We start from the raw sequence: 20611 nt of genomic DNA, 5'->3' as shown, positions 1-20611 counted from the left end.
CAGTCTTTCCCTACACCAGTGGTGTCCAAACATTTTTCAAAGAGGGCCAGATTTGATGAAGTGAAGGGCCGCGAGGGCCGACCAAAGTTGTTAACCTTTTTTATGATTGAAGTTGAGGTTTTTTAAACCGACCGGTGGGCCGGATTGGCCCCCGAAGCAGACTTTGGACATGCCTGCCCTACACACTCCAGTTGTTCCCAGCCAATACTGCAGAGCTGGAAAAGGGCATCCCAAATTATTAAGGATTAGCTGCAACTTGCCTACTAAGGAGAATAGTTCTCACATTTGGGGCTTTTTAGTTTAGAGAAAAGGAAAATAATAGGGTATATGACAGAAGCATATAAAATTATGCATGGTGCAGAGAATGTGGACAGAGAGCAGCTTTCCTTCCTCTCTCATAATATAGGAACTGAGGGCCAGACAGTGAATGTTGGAAGTTTCAGGACAGCACATAGCTAAATTGTGGAGTTCTTTCCCACAAGATACAGTGATGGTCACCAAAGTCATGGAGGTTAAGGCTATCAATGGCTACTAGCCACACTGGCTGCATTCTGCCTCCACTGTGGAGGCAGTAAATGCTTCTGAATGACAGTTGCTGGGAATCACAGGAGAGTTGCTGCTATTGAACTCAAGTCCTGCTTGCGGGCTCCCCTTTGGGGTATCTGGACCATTACTGTGAGAACAGGATGCTGGACTTGATGTGCCCCCTTTGGCCTGATCCAACAGGGCTCGTGCGTTATTTTATGCTCTCTCCACCATCTTAAGTCCCAAGTCTTAGCAGCGCCACAAGCCATGGCAAAGAGCCAGGCGAAGGACATCATCTTCATCTCCAGAGGTACCTGTCTGGTTATTTAGAAATGGGATGCTGGATCAGACAGATCTTGGTTTGTTCCAGCCAGGCAACCTTAATGTTCTTACGTTCTTGGCAGCCGACCTCATGTGAACCACAGCAGACGACAGTGTGAGAAATTATCAGGTCATAAATGTTTTTGCCTCATACATAATTCAGCAGCATGAATTGATCCGGCTAAAATCAATATATGAACGATCACAATACTTCAGTAGTGTTTTTAAATGAGCTTCAGTGCACGGTGAACAATTTCTCTTAAAGAAAAGATTGTTTTTGAAAACAGAAAGGGGAAAATAAAGCTAAATAACCTATCTTTTACTGCGAATTTGTAGCTTTCCCCGCTGCTATGGATCATAATTTAAAACGACTGTTCAAAAACCCAATCAGCTACATGTTTACCATCATGGGGCTATAAAATCTTTATAGAGATTTGGCTGGTTAGAGTAGGAAATGGGTAGATTTCAGTGGAGTGATTTATTGAGCTATTAAAAAAAAAGAGAAACGCACCACAACCCGTACATTGAAGTAATGACGTCACAGCATTAAAAACGAAGCCAAGTTATTTTTGGGATGCGAGGAGCCCAAAGAATTCACTTTTCTTGCCACATGTGGGTCAGCCAGGGAGCCCCTTTCCCAAAGCGATGCAACGAGGGGGACTGGCTGTGACCCTCACGAAGCGAGCCAGGAGGGCAACTTTGTCCACGCTCAGAGGCAACTTCTCTCTCTCTTCTTTTAATACTAAAAACATGACCCCGCAAGCCCTCGAGTGAGCCCCGGCTTTAAAACAAGAGCAAGCGCTGGGGGTCTTCATCCCTCCCGGCCCTTCCCCTCACAGGCGGCGGTTGCTGGGGGAAGCAGACGGCGGCTGCGGCTGAGCCCCTTGTGGCGGAGCGGGGCGGAGGAGGAGGCGGCTCTGCCAGGCCTGGCGCTCCGCTGCGCTCCCCCTTCCTTCCCGCCCAGGGCGGCCCTGCCCTCCGCCTGCCCCTCAGAGCCGGCGCGTCACGCGGGGCTGGGCCTCGGAAACGGCGGCGTCCTCTCCTCCTCCTCCTGCCCGCTTCCTCGCAGCCGCTGCGGGACGAGCTGCCCAAGCGAGGAGGCCATGGAGAGGCGACGGCGGGATGCTCCCTCGCAGCCACCGCCGCCGCCGTCGCTCGGGGCAAACGCCGCCTCATCCTCCTCCCCGAGCTCGGCGGCGGCGACGGCGCTGTGAGGGGGCGAAGCGGCGGCGGCGGCCGGAGGCTCTGCGCACCTCCCCGGGCGAAGAGACCCGCCGCCATGGACGCGGCGCCCTCCTCCTCCGCCTCCTCCTCGTCGTCCGTGGAGCCCCGGGCGCCCGGCGCGCTGGGGCCGCTGGCTGCCCTCTGCCTGGGTGAGTCCGGGCCGGGCGGGACGGAGCCGTTACGGCGGGGAGGAAAGGAAGCGCCGCCGCTGCTGCTGTTATTGTGGCTCCAGGCGGGATGCGGGAGAAGGTGCCGTTGGCTCTGTTTCTGCCGAGGGGCGGCCAGGTGAGGGACCAGGGCGCCAGAGGCCCGGCGGAGATGCTCCTCCGCTGGTGTGGCGGGAGAGAGCGGAGCATCCTCCTGGCCCGCCGCCACCTGGAGCAAGCAGGTGGGCAGCTGCTCCGGGGGGGCCCGGTGGGAGACCCCAGCCCACCCTACCTCTGGCAAATTTCCCTCACCCATCCAGCTCCCTGTCTCCTGCACCAACGGGCAGCAGCAGCAGCAAAGGGCCATTCCTACCAGCCCCCTGTCCCTGGAGGTGCTGCCGGCGGGGACTGAACCGGGGGGCCTTCTGCAGGCAAAGCCAGGTGCCGTGTTGTGGCCTGTGCATCCGATGCCCGGTGCATCCCCCCCCCTCCCCACAAGGATGCCCGCTGGTGGCAGCGGGAGAGGCTCTGTAAGAGAGGGCGATCCGCAGGCTAGAACTGACCGCGAGGCTGCTCTCTTACACACCTGGCAGCACATGTGTTGGGGTGCAGGCCGTTTGATCCAACTTGCTCGAAAGTATATACTGTATGCCCAGCCGGGACACACACATACTGGCATGTAGGGCCCCAGCCCCGACCTGGGAGTTTTCCTTCATGCGAGGGCACTGCAGAATGAAGTGACATCAGCTCTCTTTGCTCATGGGAGTGCACTTTTTCTCTCCCTGCACTCAGGTTATGCTCTGCATGGAAATGCTCGGTAAAACCGTGGCCTGTGGTTGCATTAAGGACATAAGTTGTTTGGACCCGGTGGTTCTTGAGGATCATTTTTCCTGTCTCTGTCGCTGTAGCTAGAGGCAGCAAGGTTTTCTTTTCGGGTTTTTTTTTTTTGCAAAGTTGCTAGCCTGTACAGTAGTCAGAAAGGCAAGCCCGGAGTGGTGTTGGTGGCTCACTTCCATTTTACAAACAAGTTAGTGCAGTTTGTTCTGACAGCCTTCTTTGATTTGTTGCTGTTAACATGTTAATGGATTCCACCCCTGTGTTGAGAGGGTGGGAGGAGAGGAGAGGAAGATTCCTGCTAGGGTTGCAAACGTTTTTTTGCATAAACACCAAGATCATTTGCACAGACTAATGACACATAGGAGCAATACTTGTTTTTCATATGTATGGGAAATGATTTCAGGATAGAAATGGTTTACTAGTTTACAGGAGGGAGTTCTTTATAAAGGCATCAGAAGGCATAATGCAACTATAATGTAGCTGCAGTCTTATGCCGGGTTACTGGGAGTGAGCCCCATTGAACCCAGTGAGACTTACTTTTGATTAGACACATCAGCTGTGGTTTAGAATGTGATATTTTTTTCACGGGGGGGGGGAGGGAATTGAACAATCTGCTTGACAGAAAGTCATGCCGTTTTTCACAAACAAAATTTGGTGGTAGATGCAAGAACCTAAAAATAAGGTTTCTGGCTCCCATGCTTATGAGAAACTGTACAAACCCTGCTCTTCTTGTGCCCCTGGGCTCTTGAATGTGTCTGAACTCTGCAATGCTGTACATTTGAACTGTGACTCTTAATGGGCACAGCTTGCCACATGCAGAGTTTCTGTACAGAGTATATTTTCTCTGCTGTTCTTTACAAGAAGCCACTGTGTTGACAGATATTATTGCTTCGACACGGCTCTGAACATTTGACCAGATTTGGTATGGATGCATCCTTATGCTGGTCCCTGCATTTGGCAAGGAGCTCCTCATCCATGCAAGATGGAATAGGTGGCATTTAGCCAGTGAGCATTCTCATCTAGATCATAGTTGTTCAGTATTGTCAGGATGAAAAATTTGATTTGTTCCTGCTTTCCCTGTGTTCAGCCTCTCGCTTTCCTTCCTGTCTACGGCAATCTTTCTCTTTTCACTTTTGCAGCAGGTTTTAACTCGCTAAATGCAGATAGAGTGTATGAGCAGCCTCTGATACCAATTTTGCTCGACCCCCTTGTCTTTAAGCAAAGGCATTCAAGTAGCAAGTTCCCAACTCTTATTTCATCCTCTTATTCCTCCAAGATAAAGATGCAATAGGATGAAATAAATTGATAAATCTTACTCCTGGGAAATTAGAGTCACCTAATCATTTTATGCCTCCTGCTTTTCTGTTGGTAAAGGAGGACTAACCCCCCCCCCCAAGAGCAGTGCTGATATTTGGGGTGGGGTAGAAGAGCTAGAAAAGTTAACAAAGAGCTGATACCTGAAAGAAGATGGGCTGAATTTAAAAAGCCATTTGAAAGGAGTCTGATGCCTGGGATATGCAGACTGCCTGCTGACAGACATGGTTTGCAAGAGGGAAGCTCTAGCATAAGCAGAAGTTTGAAAATCCTGACTCTACTGCAATGTGAGACCTGGTCAGAGTAGCACACACCTTAGTCATATCTAGATTGGATTATTTGTGTTCTACATAGAGCAACCTTTGAAGTGTATTTGGAAACATCACTTTGTCCAGAATGCTCCCCAAAGGGGTCAGTCAGTGGGGCCATATTACACCAGTCGTGTTTCAGTCTTCAGTTTGTTTCCAGGCAGAATTCAGCATCTTGGTGATGACACTTGAAGGTGAAGACCTAAATGGCTTGGACCCAGGGTACCTGAGGGACCACTACCTCCTGTGCCAGCCTGCCCATTCATTATGATCAAGAGGAGAGAGGTCTTTCTTTGTGTCTCACCTATGATGAAAGTGTAGTTTGTTGAGACAACAGATGGGGCCTTCTTGGGGGCTGCACCAATAATATGGAGCATCTTGCCCCATGGAACTCAGGTGCTTGACCCCCCCCCCCCCGATTGTCTTCTGCCAGCTGGTAAATACTTAAAAAAAAATAAAAAATTCTGGCAAGCTTTTTGCCTTGCCAGGCAAATCATGTTTTGTTTGGGTTTTTTCCTGAAGACACTGTTTTGCTTGCTATGCCATCCTCTGTTACGTTTTGTCTAAGATTGTTCTATTTTGGTGTTGTGATGTTTGATTGCTGTAAGCTGCCTTGAATAAGGCAGCTCACAGCTTTAGAAGTGTAAGGCAGAACTAACTAGTGTGTGGAGTTCCGTAATGTGGATTTGCTTTTTTGAAAATGAAGGGCATGTACAGTATTCTCTGGTCTGTCAGTCCTTGGAATAAAGGATGTGAAACACCCAGCCTGTTCCATGGTATTAGATCAAGAATTTCCACTATTACAGCTGTTTTCGTAAACGGAAGAGGCCCCTCTGTATATTTCTTCATAACTGCTGTCCTTGGCAAGCTGACTTCCTTTATTCAAAGTAGAAATTGAGATTTCTGAGACATCTGTCTGCTAACCAAAAACCAACAACATAGGCATAACTATCTTGAAGTGGGGGATGCCTTCTGCTTAAGACTGTTCAGGTGGCTGTCCACCCACAAGCTGGGAATCCCACTAACATGTTTTTAAGTTGACGGGCGATAGAGTCATTGCTGTGGCAGGCTCCACAGTCATGGAACTCCCTCCTTCTAGCAATTAGTCTTTATTCTTCCGTACCTCACCTTTGAAAAGGGCTCTGCCTAGAGCTTTAGTTGTGATTTATTTTTATTACATGAAACACAGAGTGCTGTTCTACTTCTGTCATCCTCCCCCCCACCCGTCCTCCCTCCCATTGGAAATTTGAAATTAAGTCAGCCTGCTCAGTTCAGGCAGCAAAGTCTCCATTCTTCCTCCTCCTCTCATGTGTAGTTTCTCTTTCCTGGTTCGTTCTAATCATAGTTTGTTCACTCTAAGCAAGACTTGCTTTCAAACCATGATCAATCACCATGAACCAGGTGTCAGGAGAAGAGAAGGCCCGAGCAAGAATGGCAGATCTAATTAGACAGCAGTATCTAAGAACAAGGCGGGTCTCTCACATGGAGTGGCCTCCTGGCCCGGAGGTTTATTGACCCCAGAAATCAGCATAAGCTGTGAAACTAGTGGAATAATTATTCAGGCTCAGCCCGTGCATTAAATGTGTAGTAAAATAATATTCTGGTGGTTGTTCATAAAGATGCAGGGAGCAGTAAAGTGAAGCTGCCTTCATCTTCATCTGCTTTTCTACCTGGTCTCCAGGCAACTCTACAACTTCAGTCCCTCCCTGCCTCCATTTCTTTTGTTAGATGGGACAGGATATTTGTCAGGTTCCCTTCTTGTCTCTCCACCCCCCCCCCCCTTGTAAAACCCAACTGTTGATACTACAGAGCAATCATTTTAAAAAGCACCAACCACATTTACTGTCCTTGCATTGCCTAGTGGTCAGCGGCCGGGATAGCAGAACATTTTGTAACAAGAAGGAAAAAAAGATACCTCAGTGATAATCCACAGCCCAGTTATTTGCATCAATGTGATGTCTACAGTCAGTCTGTTGTGGATATAAATTGTGGCTGTTCCTGCAAAATGTGAAACTTTTAGATGGAGGCGCAAGAGCAGAGAGTAGCTGCATAGCCTATGAGTAGCATCAAACTCTTCCTGTAATACTGATCTGCTGTCTACCACAGATGATGTTGTCTTTCTTAGGTTGAACAAAACACTCTAACTTCAGCTGCTTCGGTCCAAGACTAGAAAGAATGTATTGATGATGTTGTATCTGAATGATTTTTACTGAAAGTAGACTCATTGATATTAATGGACCTATGTTCATTTCAGTTGGTATACTCTGAATACAGCCAGCATTGGATACAGCTCATATTCTCTACTAACGCTCAGCATTTATGCGGCACTTTCTTTTTCAGTGTTCAGAGCACTCCACATACGTGATACCAGTGAACTTTCCAATAGCTCTATAAAGTAGATCAGTACTAGTATCTCACTATTACAGGTGGAGGGTTCAGCTGAGAGAACAGTGGCCCAAATGGCTACTTACTTGTGTGTGTGTTTGCTGCAGAAACGACCCAGCCCACACCTCATAGCACTAGAGCTGTGACACTTTCCCCATGTTCAGCTGATCCCCTAGACATTATAAACATCCACAGCATGATCTTAGGTATTTTTGCTCAGAAGAAAATCTGAGTGTCTCCAGTAACAATTGCTGCCTACTATATGTGATTAGGATTGCAGCTGGAGGCGGGGGTTTTGGTTTTGATTTTGATTATATATTTTGTGCTTTTATACTGCAATTTTATCTTGTGAGCTGCCCTGAGACCTGCGGGTATAGGACAGTATACAAATTTAATTTTATAACAACAACAGCAGCAGCAGCAGCTTCTGTGAAATTTTTCCTGTTCTATAAAAGAAAAATAAAACAATTAGGTTCTCTCATACCTTAAATATTATACACACAAGGCATCGTGAAGAAAATGAAGACTCTGACTGAGCTATAAGCTAACCCTGGTGCTTGTTGGAAGAACATACCTTCTCTGAATGTGTTTTTCTATTTATAATTTTGTGAATTACTTATTACCTCCACTGTAATCTGTAACAAATTAAAAATATATATTTTTTTCTGTTTTGAAAACAGTCAACCTCTTCTTGTCTGGGAAAATTGAAAGTGCTGTCACTTCATTAGGTAAGATACCTCTGTTTTCTATTAGCATTTGAGCTTCATTTTCCTACTGATAGAAAACACTTTCTGTAAAGAATCATTTTGAGAAAAAGGTGTCTTTTAAGAATAATTTTAAAACAATGTAAATGCTCTCTGATACTAGAGATACTTTAGGCTGAAAGTCTAGTCCAGATCTTCCCACATCATCCTCAAAAAAATTCACGCAGCAAATCCAGATTGTGAATGGCACATTTATCATGTTGGTTTCTATGCCACTGTAAAGGAGAGAAATTCATCTAAATTAATTACTGTCATTCTGGGCCAATTTATATGCAGTAAATGTTGCCCAGACTATCCCAAAACCTTATTTTCATTGTAGATAGATGAACACTCTCACTTTACACTGTGCATTTATTGGCTTGAGTGTTAGCGGGAGCAGGAAGGAGGGGATGTGAGAGTAGGAAAAAAATATGACAGCATTGGAGAGACACGTGTAGTGATTAGGCAGCACTGGACCAGGACCGTCCCAGCTTCAAATCTCCCCTTGCCTTGGGCCATTCATTCTTTCTCAGCCTCATGTATTTCATAACAGGTTTATTATGAGGGTAAGATGGTGGGGGAGATGTATTTGCTGCAATTAGAAAGGGCGGATCGAAGTGCAATAAAAAATGAGCTTCCAGAATGGACAAATTCTCTAGTACAGCAGGGCTTGTTTTATTTCTTGGAGATTATGTTGTGTTGAAAGCAGCAGCAGCAACAGTAGTTGTGGCTGCAGTCCTTTATACCAGTGGTGGATGATCTCAGGCCCATAGGCTTAAGCAGGACCAGCATGGATCCTAATTTGTCCCCCATGCTGCTCCACACAGGTAAAGATGTAGCTGTCACATGGACGGCCCTGCCCATCTATTGAAATGGGATGGATCCTCTTCTTCACTCCTGCTCTGCAAACTTATCTGACAGTAAAACCCATTTAACTAATTGAGGCCTACTTCTGTGTAGAGATGAATGGGTTTGTGCTGTATGTAAAGCATGCTAGTAAGTTTTATCTGAAGAATGGACTACAACTTCACTTTATAAATTCTATAGCACAGTTCAGTACAACTTGCGATCCACCCAGCAAGAAGGCTGGTTCTCACTAACCAAGCGCCAGAGCGTGACTGCTGTTTGACAACCCCTTTTCACTTTGAAGTTTTGCATCCCCAAGCAGGCAGCAAAAATTAGAGATTTGTTGAGCTCCTGGTGGGGTTCTGCCCTACACAGCAAGGGATTTGCGTTTGGTCCTGTCAGCTCCTGCAACTTGTGACCCATTATCGTGGGAACATGCAACGGCAGCTGTGTGCTCAAAGCAAAAACCCCACTTAGCGTACTCTCTTTATAAAGATACTTGAAATCCCAAAAGCAACAATCCACAAGCCTTGCTTTCTATGAGAATACTTTTCAAACATACTTATAGAAATTGTGAAGTTTAAAAGAAAGTGCCTGTTTGGGAGAGGAGGAAAAGCAAGCATTTTCAGGACAATAGGTCTTGAAAATGATGTATTATTTACTTGGCTTTGGGCATGGATTTCCTTGGTTGCTGGTTGGTTTGTTCCCTTTTTCCTTTTGGGCAGATCTGTTCAGCATTCCTTATCAAATCCCTTTTGCCAGGCTCATTTAGGGCTATTGATGTTCTCCCAGGAGATGCCCGTTGAACTGAATTTAAGCCAGAAGACCAGATAGTTTAACAAAGCAGAAGGAGCAGGAAAGGGTAATGGAAATATCTATGACAATAACTTTTAGAGACCAGGGAAAGCTGTTGTGGCAAAAAACATGTGTTTAACATTTAACATTTCGTTGTGGCTTTTGACAGCTGCTTGCAGTGGAAAACTGGAACAGCATACTGAGCGGCGTGGGGTCATCTACAGCCATTCCTGGCCACTCCACTATCCTCCGGCCACCAACTGCAGCTGGTACATTCAAGGTGATCGAGGAGATGTGATAACTATTAGGTACTACTAGTGAAAATGTTTTAATTGTCTTCCTTTGCTGAAATAAATTCTCAGATCCAGACCAGTTAGCCAACATAAGCTTGTTCCGAAGGAACTTTATTCTTCACATTGTCCGTGGTGGTGAAAAAGCTGTTTTTAGCCTCACAATAGGCAGGGATCTAGGCTAGGCTGAGTATTGCCAACACTGACTGGCACCAATGGCTCTCCAGGGTTTCAGGCAGGAGGCAACTGATCCTACCTGAAGATGCTGCCAGGGATTGAATCTGGCACTTTTTGCATGCCAAGGTGGTGCTCCAACACTGAGCTGTGGCCCCTATCCAGTCTACGTGCTACTTGGGAGTCGCGGGGAGTGAGCTGCCTGCCCGTCTTCCACTTAATTTTGCTGCCTCTTGGTAGGAAGGTGGCACACAAGGAGAATCATTGTTTTTTTCCTGAAGGAAAGAGCGTATTAACTTATTTGCGCCATTTCTCTTCAGATATATTGTATAATTTGCTTTGAATTTATCAACTAAAAAGACCAGCAATTAACTCCACACATTAAATCTTTAACATCACATCACCTCAGAGCGCAACATCAAACTGGAGGGAGATCAAATGCCCTCTTGAACAAGCTTCTTCCAAACGAGACTAGCAGTTCCTTATTACAACTTTAAAAGTGGGGTGGGGGACGGGGAATGATCCAAATCAAATAATTGAAGACACTTGGTCTTGGGCGCTACCACTGAGCGCTTAAATGTTTAAAGTGATTAATCATTATTTGAAATATATTAATTTATATATTTGATATCATTTTAGAATGGTTCAGCAGACAGCAGATAGTAGAAATTTCACTCAGTTTTTTTTAATTTAAAAACACACACATTATCACAAAAGCAAGACAGGTGTTATCTTAGATAATACAGGAAACTGTCCAGTACCTCCTCAGACCTCCAGGGTCAGAAGCAGGAATGCCTTTGCATATCCATTGCTAGGGAACATAAGGAAGGAAGTGTTCGTGTGCTCAGTTCTGGCTTATGGGCTTCTTCCCATTGGGGCATCTGGCTGGCCACTGTGGGAACAGGATGCTAGACTGCGTCCTGTGTCCTGATCCAGCTACGGGGCTCTTCTGATGCTCATGCCCATCTTCCCAGAGTTGTCAGCCTTCTTCCATGTCACCTGCTACCTGACTCTTAGCTGGAGTTGCCAGGATTGAACCTGGGACTGCCTGCAGGCACAGATTGTCCTCCTCCCTTGAGCTATGGGTTTTCCTCCCTGCCGCAAACTTCTTTTGCAATTTCATTTCAAATTTATTTATTCTTTACTTCACAACATTTGTGCACTTCTTAACTGTAAAGAAAACACACCTCAAAGCACTTTACAAAAAGATAAAACAATAAAACTGAGAAAAGTGTGGGGAGGGGTGTATATTGTCATCTTGGCAGCCCAGGACCTCCATACACACTGCTTAGGCTTGTGCTCCAGAGAATAGTTTAAAACTACCAAAAGTTAAAATCTAAGACAGGTTTAAATTCACAACTTTCTAAAAAATCTGGGTAGGATTGCCTAAACAGGGATGTTTTTAGCAGACACCAAAAAGCCCAGTGAAGGCTCCTGCTTGATATTAATAGGCAGGGAGTTCCAGAGTGTGGGTGCTGCCACACTAAACAATCAAGTCCTTACAAAAGTGGAACTAGTATTATGCGGCAACTGTAGTAGTGCGAATTCTGCTGATCAAAGTGGTTGAGTGGGCATGTGGGGTAAGTTGGTATTTTAGGTAAACTGGCCCCAGATTGTTGAGGGCTTTATATACTAATGCATCTTGCCATGTGCCCAACTTATTCATTCCATCAGAGCCTTCAGACAGAACCTCCTGATGAATTGTGCCCTAGCCCGTCTTTAGCAGGCAAAGACATTGTCTGACCTGCATTTGATACCTGTTCCTATGGCCTTCAGGAGAGCAATTCAGCTCCGTTGTGCCTGGCATTGGGTAATACATCATGCCAGCAACTGAGGAGGAAATACAACCGAGGCTCTCTAACTTCCCACCTCCTTGTTCTAAGGAGTTGGGCAGAATGTTTTTAATGAGCCAATTAAGGCTTCAGCTGTGTTCACAGCCTGCCCTTATTTAGAGAAAGTCACAAACAATCGTGGCTTCTCTTGTTTTAATTGGATGCTATGGTTGCTTTGCTGTTGGCAGCCATAATTATTTGCGCTGGACTTCCAATGTATTTGCTAGCAGGGGAGGCAAATTAGATTTCCAGCATTTGCTGATTTCCAAATGCTTGATTTAGCGCTGGAAGCTTTAATCAAGATGTTATTGACTGATTAATCAAGAACAGTTTTAGTTGATTAATTGATGGGAGCCATTTTAATTGACTGGCCTGCATCCTAAAGGCAACTTTTGTAAATGTGCCAGCAGTTTTATTGCTGCACCACTAGGAGGAGGAGAGTTGGTGTTCCAACCTGGCAGAGGTGACCCCTCAGCAAAGTGTCACGTTGACTTTTACTGTTCCTTTTCATGAGATGCTATCTCAAAGCCTGCCTTCAAAGACATTCTGAAGTAACACCTGCATTGAAGGTTTCAGTGAAATCAGTATTTTTTTTAATGTTCCCCTCTTGCATTTCTTTAGTGCATTCCTCTAAAATGGTGGTCTCCCTTCATTCCTCTAAAAATAAGTCAGTCTCCCTTCATCTGTGCTCCCTTCTCCCGTTTTCCTCCTCTTGTCAGTTTTAAGAACTTTGATTTGGAGGACTCTCCCAAGTGTTCAACAGACTGGCTGATGATCGGTCCTCCTGCCAAGGGAGAAGAATACAAAGCATGTGGATCCTTCATCCCACCTCCTTTCATCTCTGCCAGGGATCACGTCTGGATATTTTTCCACTCTGATCCATCAAGTTCAGGGCAGGCTCAGGGATTTCGCCTTTCGTATATCCGAGGTAAAAGTTCTCTCTAGTTTGAATGGCTATGTTGATTATTGCTTTGCATTTATCTTATTTTCAACATTTCTATCTGAGGTTTATCACTATTTATCCTCTATTAGGCTGAGACTGAGGTGTGGCCAAATGTCACCAATTTATAGCTGAGTCGGGACTTGAACCCAGGTCTTTGTATCCCAAGTCTTCACACACTTTCCGCTGTACCACACTGGCTCTGGATGTAGGCAGGAGGAGGGCCTTTTCCGTGGTGGTGCCTGAATGATGGCAAAGCCCAATAGGGGTGCCTTCTTTTGCACTGGCTCTTGAGATTGTTTTACTCCAGCTGGCATTTTCCAGCTGAGCCTGTGACATGCTCCTGTTGACGTGGTTTTTTATTATTCTGCTTCATGATGCAGCTTTACTGCTGTTTGTTTTATTCTTTGTTTCGTTTTTGATTTTCTTGGGAGTTTATATTTCCATTGTACGCTGCTTTGATTTCACCACAAAATAGGGATCAAATAAATAAAACAACCTCCAGTCTGCTTCTAATGGTGACAGACTTGCACCTTTAGGTACAAGTGTGATTTTAAAGAACCAGAGTCTTGCGAGTGGCAGAGGCTGAGTCCTCCCCCTGCCTGAAGTTTTTTCGCTCTCTGTGCTTTTCAACCAGCTGCCTCCAGTACCAGGAGGGAGAGCCCCACCTGGAAGGAAAGTGTGTGTACAGGCAAGGAAGCAAAAGGGGCAGGGCTCAAGGGGGGCACCAGCCATTTTTCTGCAACAGCAAAAAGAGGGGAAAATAAGATTACACTGCGCATGGCACCCCACCCAAAAAAGCTTTGCAAATCCTCCTCCCTCTTCCACATAACTGCCACTCCTGTTGAAAATAGCCCTGATGTGATATGTTCTCTTGGCATTCCGTGGGGGACTTGTCCTAAGTGGCAACAAGGCTCTTGTGATTTCCAGTGCTAGGAGCAATCGCTCTGGGCTTCTAGCATTTGTATGCTGGAAGGGAGCTCTTGAAAGCAGCTGAAGCCTCAGAAATTCTCCCTCTACAGATACCCTGTGGCAAATGAGCCAGAGCCTGTAGTTGTAAGAAGGATTCTCATTTGCCTTAATTGCACAGCACTCAGAAGCACTTCTCTGAGTCTCTTTACAGAAACAGCCATGCTTTTGGCAAGAGACTCTTTCCCCCCTTCATACACACTCTTTATTGGAGAGAAGAAAGGAGAGAGTGTGATCTAGTTCTGCCTTTGCAAGGGGAAGTTAGAACTGCTGGCACTTTAAATCTGAGATCTTTTCTTTCAAATCCCGGCTCTTTTTAGCTCCCCTAATTTGAGAGTCATTTGTCCTCCTTCCACATTGCTCCTGTAAGAAAAAAGGGCCTCCACTCTCTCCCCTCTTGCCTTTGTAAAACAGCTTTAGCTTCTCCCAGACCTGCTTTGCCCATCTAGGATACCCCTTTTTGTTTGCCTACAGTCTTCTGTTCTCTCAGGTTTTTGTCTTTGAACCTTAACTGGGACAGGGAGCCTACTTGAAAACTTTTCACAACACCCCAATCCCAGGTATTTGGGGGCTTTCTGGTTGGGGCAGAAAGGTCAGTAAGAAGTAATCTTCCCTCCATACTACAGCTGCTCCCCCCCCCCCCCAAATGATGGTGGAAATCACAGCTAGTGGCGGTTAGTTCTTTTTTCAGAATCGGGATAGAGGTAGGTGTGGCCAAGGTGGCCAACAGACAGCCAGTCTCAGGTGTGTGCATGCACATGTGCACAAACCCACACACTTAGACCCAAAGGCAGGTGCACAGGCAGGCAGGCAGGCAGATGACATTCCATGACAATGAAGCTGCTATGGAGAGGAAAAGCAGGGGGAGGGAATCCCCTTCCATCCCTTTGGAAAGGGCACCTCCTCCTTCTGAAGTCATGCCATTGCAGTGGAGCTACTGAAAACCCAGGTGAGTTGTGGGGAAGAGATTGTGTGCAGCTGGTGGGGAAGTTCGTCCTTGGCGAGAGAGAATTTTATACTTGTGTTGGCATAATAATATTTCAGAGTCCTCAAGAGCTGCTGCTTCCAAATCTTGATTGTCCTCCATGCTGGATTCATGTTTCAGGCACAGCATGGAGCCAGAAGTGCCCGGAGAAGTTTCCTAACGCTTGTCTCTCACTTCACAGGGAAAATGGGCCAGGCTAATTGCCAGTCTGATGAATTCCGCTGTCTGAATGGCAAATGCATTCCCGGCACTTGGAAATGCAATTCCATGGATGAGTGCGGCGATAACTCAGACGAGAAAAATTGCACTGTTCCCCCAACCGAGCCCCAGTCCAGCATCTGCCCTTCGGGAACCTTCCAGTGCAGCGTAGCCCATTCCACCAAGTGCTTGTTGAACGAGCTGAAATGCAATACAGTTAAAGAATGCAGCGATGGTTCCGACGAAGAGAACTGCCCCGACCTTTCATGCGGCAAAAGGCTGGGCAACTTTTACGGGTCTTTCGCCTCTCCCGACTTCTTCCGCTCGGACCACAGCCAGGCAGACCTCCTCTGCACGTGGCATGTGGACACGCAGGACAACCGCCACGTTCTCCTGCAGCTTGACCTGCAGCTCGGCTACAATGACTACGTGAAGGTGTACGATGGGCTGGAGGAGAGAGGCGACAAGCTCATGCAGACCCTTTCCTATCGCAACAACAGGCACTCGGTGAGCCTGGAGTCCTCCAAGGGGCAGCTGACCATATCGTACCACGCCTGGTCCAAGAGCACCGGGCACGGGTTCAACGCCACCTACCAGGTGAAGGGCTACTGCCTCCCTTGGGAGCACCCGTGTGGCAACGACGAGGGGTGCTACACCGACAGGCAGCGCTGCGACGGCTGGTGGCACTGCCCCAACGGCAAGGACGAGGAGAGCTGCCCGGCCTGCCAGAAGAACGAGTACCCGTGCGAGGGGAACAGCGGGCTGTGCTACTCGCTGCTCGACCGCTGCAACAACCAGAAGAACTGCCCGGATGGCTCGGACGAGAAGAACTGCTTCACCTGCCAGCCGGGCAACTTCCACTGCGGCACCAACCTGTGCATCTTCGAGACGTGGCGCTGCGATGGGCAGGAGGATTGCCAGGATGGGAGCGATGAACACAACTGCCTGGTGATCGTGCCCAGGAAGGTCATCACAGCCGCTCTCATCGGGAGCCTGGTCTGCGGGCTGCTGCTGGTGATCGCCTTGGGCTGCGCCTTCAAGCTCTACTCCTTGAGGACCAGGGAATACAGGTGAAAAAGATCAGCTTTGCTTTCTCCCCCCCCCCCCAACCCATTTTGTTAGGAGGGCTTTTCATTTCCTTTCTGGGCAGGATAACAGAGACACCTAGTTGAATCTTGGAAAGTAAATTTACAAGGGGTCATGTGGTATGACTGTTAAGACCCTAACATAATACTATTGTTTACATTAACTGCAACAGCTCCCCAGAGTTTCAGACAGGAGACTTGCATCACCCTGCTTGCAGGTACTATGAATTAAGCCTAAGGCCTTTTGCTTCCAGTACCTGTGCTTCCCCGCTGAGTGGCAGTCCCTCCCCCTCTTCAGACCTCATGGGAAAATAGGGTTTCCTGGTACAGGAATGAGCCATGGTGAAGCTTGAACTCTCTCCCCATTCCTCTTTCATGCCTGGGGGTAGATTGGAAGCACCCACAGGCCCCTCTGACTTTTGGATTTGAGGCACAGGGAATCCTGAAACCACAGTTTCCAAGTTTGGACATTGCAAACCAGGTGGGAGGTCTTCTCTGCAGCCAGCCAGCCAGCCAAGAGGCAGAGAGAGAGAGTGCTTGAGCTTGTTGATTATGCCCAGGAACATTGCTTCGGATCCCAGCCCTGATATGTTTCATGCACAGCACAAGAAGTCTCATACTGTCAAAGTGACAGTATGGCAGTGCAGGATTGGGGAGCCATCCTCCTGGCATTGGCATTAATGCTGCTTATCTGGAGGGGGCAAGAAGGGATGGTGGCTAGGTTGGAGCCACGCAGGTGCCCCAGTTGGTGCTCCAGTTTGATGGCGGTAGTGTACCGCATGTCCTTAGGCCAAGAAAGCCTCCGGTTGCAGCCTTAGTCATGAGTGGGTGGTAGCCTTTGTCACTTCTATTTTGGGCCATGACAGTCTCAGAAAAGATGCCTACCTAGTCTATTCTAATTCAGCCAGATTTTCTCTTCTCTTCTCTCCCTCCCTCCCCACCCCAATTTCAGGGCATTTGAAACCCAGATGACCCGTCTTGAGGCGGAGTTTGTGAGGCGTGAAGCTCCCCCTTCCTATGGGCAACTGATCGCACAGGGCCTGATCCCACCCGTGGAAGACTTCCCTGTTTACAACGCATCACAGGTAAATGACTCTGTCTATAGTCATCTACCCATTATTGCAACTCAAGTAGAGTCTGGATCTGAAAATGCCTTGCTTTTTACTAACAATGCATTTACTTTTTGACTGAGCCAGAAAGCATTTCTCCTGCGCTCTGTGGTACTCCTTCAGAGTGAGCTCCGCACAACAGGAACAAAGTTTTGTATTTGTTGAGGGGAAGTACAGTAGAACCTCGGATTTCGAGCATCTCGTAAGCCGAACAATTCGGAACCTGAATGCCAAAAACCCAGAAGTAGTTGCTTCCGTTTTTGAACACGCCTCAGAAGTCAAACAGCTTCCACTGTGTGTTTTTCCATTTTTTCAATGGATTTTGCCGACCGCCCATTGATCCTCGGTTTTCAAACGTTTCGGAAGTCAAACAGTCTTCTGGAATGGATTATGTTTTAAAACCGAGGTTCCCCTGTATTATGTTTTGCAAACATTTTTATATGAAAAGTAGGGATGAATATGACACGCCCCCCCATGTCTAAATGCATTGAGATTCGTTCTGTTCCTCTCAATGCTCTTCATATGTTTTGTTTTGGATGACATTTCTCTGACATGTCCGATCAAAACACAATTAGGACTGCAGCTTGATCACAACACCGAGAACCTGAATGATTGAGGTGCCTGTTGGTTATTTGCATAAATTGTTGACATTATGATTACAAAATAACACACCCAGGCAATATTCCAGCATCAGCCAGCCAACTAATTCTGTATTTTGCAGACAGATATTTTAATTGAGAGAAGGGAATGATTGCCCCCCCCCCCCCAATCTCACAGGCCTGATCTTTATAAGATACCCAGTGGCTGCTGTTTATAGTGAGGAAAAGATCTGTGCAAGGTCAAGTGCTGTGTTTTAAAGCAACATGCAGCCTGGCCCTTAATGTTTGACTACACATCAATACAGTTTTAATGCATTAAAGTACTGCAGGGATGGGGAACATCTGTGGCCCTCCAGATGTTGTTGAGACTGCAGCTCCTGCCACCCCTGACTATTGGGAATGCTGGCCCAGATGGGAGCTGGAACTCAACAGGGCCACGGGTACCCCCACCCTAAAGTACTGTAGTATTGCTAAACCCAAGCGTTTGTCTTTGTGAGATGGATTTGGCAAAGGTGAGCTTTGAAAATAAAGAGATTTGGTGTTTGTTTGCCAGAACCTTGTGAGGAAAGAGAAAATAAATTCACTTTTTGCTATGATATTTTCACCACTTTTCACTTAGAAAATCATGGGGATACTTGTATACACAAATCCTCCCTGCCCCCCCCCCCCGGCAGTGATTGGATTTTGTTTTGTATTTGCGTTTCCCCTGGCCCTGGCAAATGCATCCAGCCTCTACAGCGTGATCCTATTATGGCCGAAGCTCTGTATTTAGTTACACAAGCAGGGAGATCTTCTTTATGTTTCTGGTTTGGGCTTTTTGGGGGCTTTTCGTGCATCAGCCTCTTGCACTGCTGGAGGCTGAAACAGAGGTGACCATTGGTGCTGGATAATCCCGATAATCCCCTGCATTTGTGAGGTCAGGAGGTTCAAGAGGAAAGAAGAGATTGGGGAGAGGTTGCTGTGTCGTGGGCTGAGAGGTTCCTCTGGCTTCCTTTCTGAGGATGGCTTCTGACACTGGCCAGGATGTTAGTGTATTATCTTTGAATGAAAGCTAGGAAGGCAAAAAAAGAACCCACTCTGTTTGTCTTCATAGGCCTCCGTCCTGCAGAACATCCGAACGGCCATGAGGAGGCAGATGCGTCGCCATTCGTCCAGGAGGAGCTCATCCCGCCGGCGCTTGGGCAGGTTGTGGAACAGATTCTTCCACCGGCCGCGGGTGAGAGCTCAGATCCCGCTGCTGAACCCCACCCACACTTCCCAGACAGTGCTAGGGGATGGAATCATCAATCGCACAGATGGCGCGGCCCCCCAGAGCCCCCCAGCTTCTCCCGAGGGAACTAATGTTGAAACGGGGAGCTGCAGCCCAAACCGGGGACTCCTGGAATCTGAGAACAGCCATTTGCCTTCAGAGACAGAAGCTGCAGAATCGCCCCCCTCAGACGTTCTGTCAAACATTTGCACAGCAGCTCTCTCAGAGCCGGAGGACGGACACGACAAGCCTTCGGGTACTGAAGACCCTCCCAGCGGTGAGATCAGACAGACCAGCAAGGCTGATTCAGGGAAAACGTTCAGAGACCCTTTGTTGGAGAGGGTGGCAGAAACACACCAGGGTGGGGGTTCGGCGTCTAGCAGGACTGTTGGCGAGTGCAGAAGCTCCAGCAGGAATAATTTGCTGAGCGAAGAGCCATGCCGGCTCCCCTTCAAAAAGTGGGAGTCGATATACTCTGACAGCCCCGTGAATGTCCCTATTCAGGGGGACGGCCGACACTGTTGTTGCCCCCAGTCATATCGCGAAGAGCCTTTGGGCATTCGCCCAGCTTGTTGCCATTCCATGGAAGTGCCAATCCTCGAATCCCCTCCCCCTCTCTCAGAAATCACCCCCAGCGACGACGAGTCTTTACTGGTCTGCTAATTGGATTTTGCTGGGCTCTTTCAGGGGACACCATTCATTAAATTGTGGCGCACGCCACCCGCCACCCACATCACCACTTCTGTTGCAGCACATCTCCAGCAAGGTTCAGTAGGACAAATGTGGTATCAGCAGCTGATGAGAGTGTGTTCACACGATCATACTTTTCTTCTTTAAAAACAAAACAAACAAAAAAAGCATTTACTTGTATAACGTGTTATACATACAAGACACAGTTATTCTTCCCAAAGGGCTTGCAGTTTGGACTGTCTTGCCATCTCCTTTGGTATCTGCATACAGATTTCTGACTAGCAGGCTACAGTCATTAAAATATACCAGTTGTCAGTTTTGGCACCTCCATTTGTGTGTGTGTGTGTGTGTGTGTGTGTGTGTGTGTGGGTGTGTGTGTGTCTGTGTCTGTGTCTGTGTCTGTGTGTGGCATAAGTGTTTTGTAGCCATCGTCAGATGCACAAAACACCTGGCAGGTGCAATATGTTCCTGGTACGGGAAAGGCAGGTGGGGGAAAGTTCTGTGCCGGCAGGTTAGAGAAAGGAACTGTTAAATCTCGATTCATCTGCCTGTATCGGCTGTGCTTCTTCCACTGCTTATAATGACATATGCTGGGAGGCCTCCCTGGTGCCCTCGCTTCACAATCTGTGTGTGGTTACCAGGGAGAAACTGACCCAGGGGGGTTTCTGCACAGGCACACAGGTGTAACTCTGGAAAGCCGCTGTGTCTGTGAGAAGGAGAAGAAAATGCATGGCTCTGCATCTGCCTACCATAGGGACCCCCCTGGCTACAGTTTTCCCCAGCTGACCTCGATCTGTGGGTGGGTGAACACACAACACCCACCCCAGCAGATCTGCCTTTGCAATTTGACGCTTCCCTAAATCCGCTTGTTCCTTCTGTTTGTGAAAGGCGCTTTCCCCTCTGCTTTCCGAGATAAAAGTCAGCTTATAGCTTCTCATTCATATGCTGGAGGGGATTCATCCAGCAGGCAAAGCAAGGCACCAGGCACAAGTAATTATGACGGACCGCTCAACTGGAGAGATCCAATTATTGGCGATTTAGAATATT

The 20611-nt window shown here is 47.4% G+C and overlaps 1 protein-coding gene across 5 annotated transcripts; it reads left to right on the top strand.

Annotated features, from left to right (window-relative positions):
- Positions 1–1716: 1716 nt before the first annotated feature.
- Positions 1717–19892, top strand: LRP3 (LDL receptor related protein 3). 5 transcript variants are annotated; one of them, XM_028740372.2, is made up of 7 exons: positions 1717–2219; positions 7741–7788; positions 9614–9752; positions 12460–12668; positions 14816–15902; positions 16870–17002; positions 18719–19892. In XM_028740372.2, exons 1-7 carry the CDS (start codon positions 2126–2128, stop codon positions 19535–19537), a joined length of 2529 nt encoding a protein of 842 aa, XP_028596205.2. In that variant the 5' UTR covers positions 1717–2125; the 3' UTR covers positions 19538–19892. The 5 variants fall into 5 exon arrangements, with proteins under 5 accessions (XP_028596205.2, XP_028596206.2, XP_028596208.2 ...); XM_028740373.2 differs by lacking the exon at positions 1717–2219 and adding an exon at positions 2359–2458; XM_028740374.2 differs by lacking the exons at positions 1717–2219; positions 7741–7788 and adding an exon at positions 9412–9511.
- Positions 19893–20611: the final 719 nt, after the last annotated feature.

Source organism: Podarcis muralis, chromosome 7, assembly GCF_964188315.1.
Source record: "Podarcis muralis chromosome 7, rPodMur119.hap1.1, whole genome shotgun sequence".
NCBI lineage: Eukaryota > Metazoa > Chordata > Lepidosauria > Squamata > Lacertidae > Podarcis > Podarcis muralis.
This window is presented reverse-complemented; position numbering and strand designations above follow the sequence as displayed.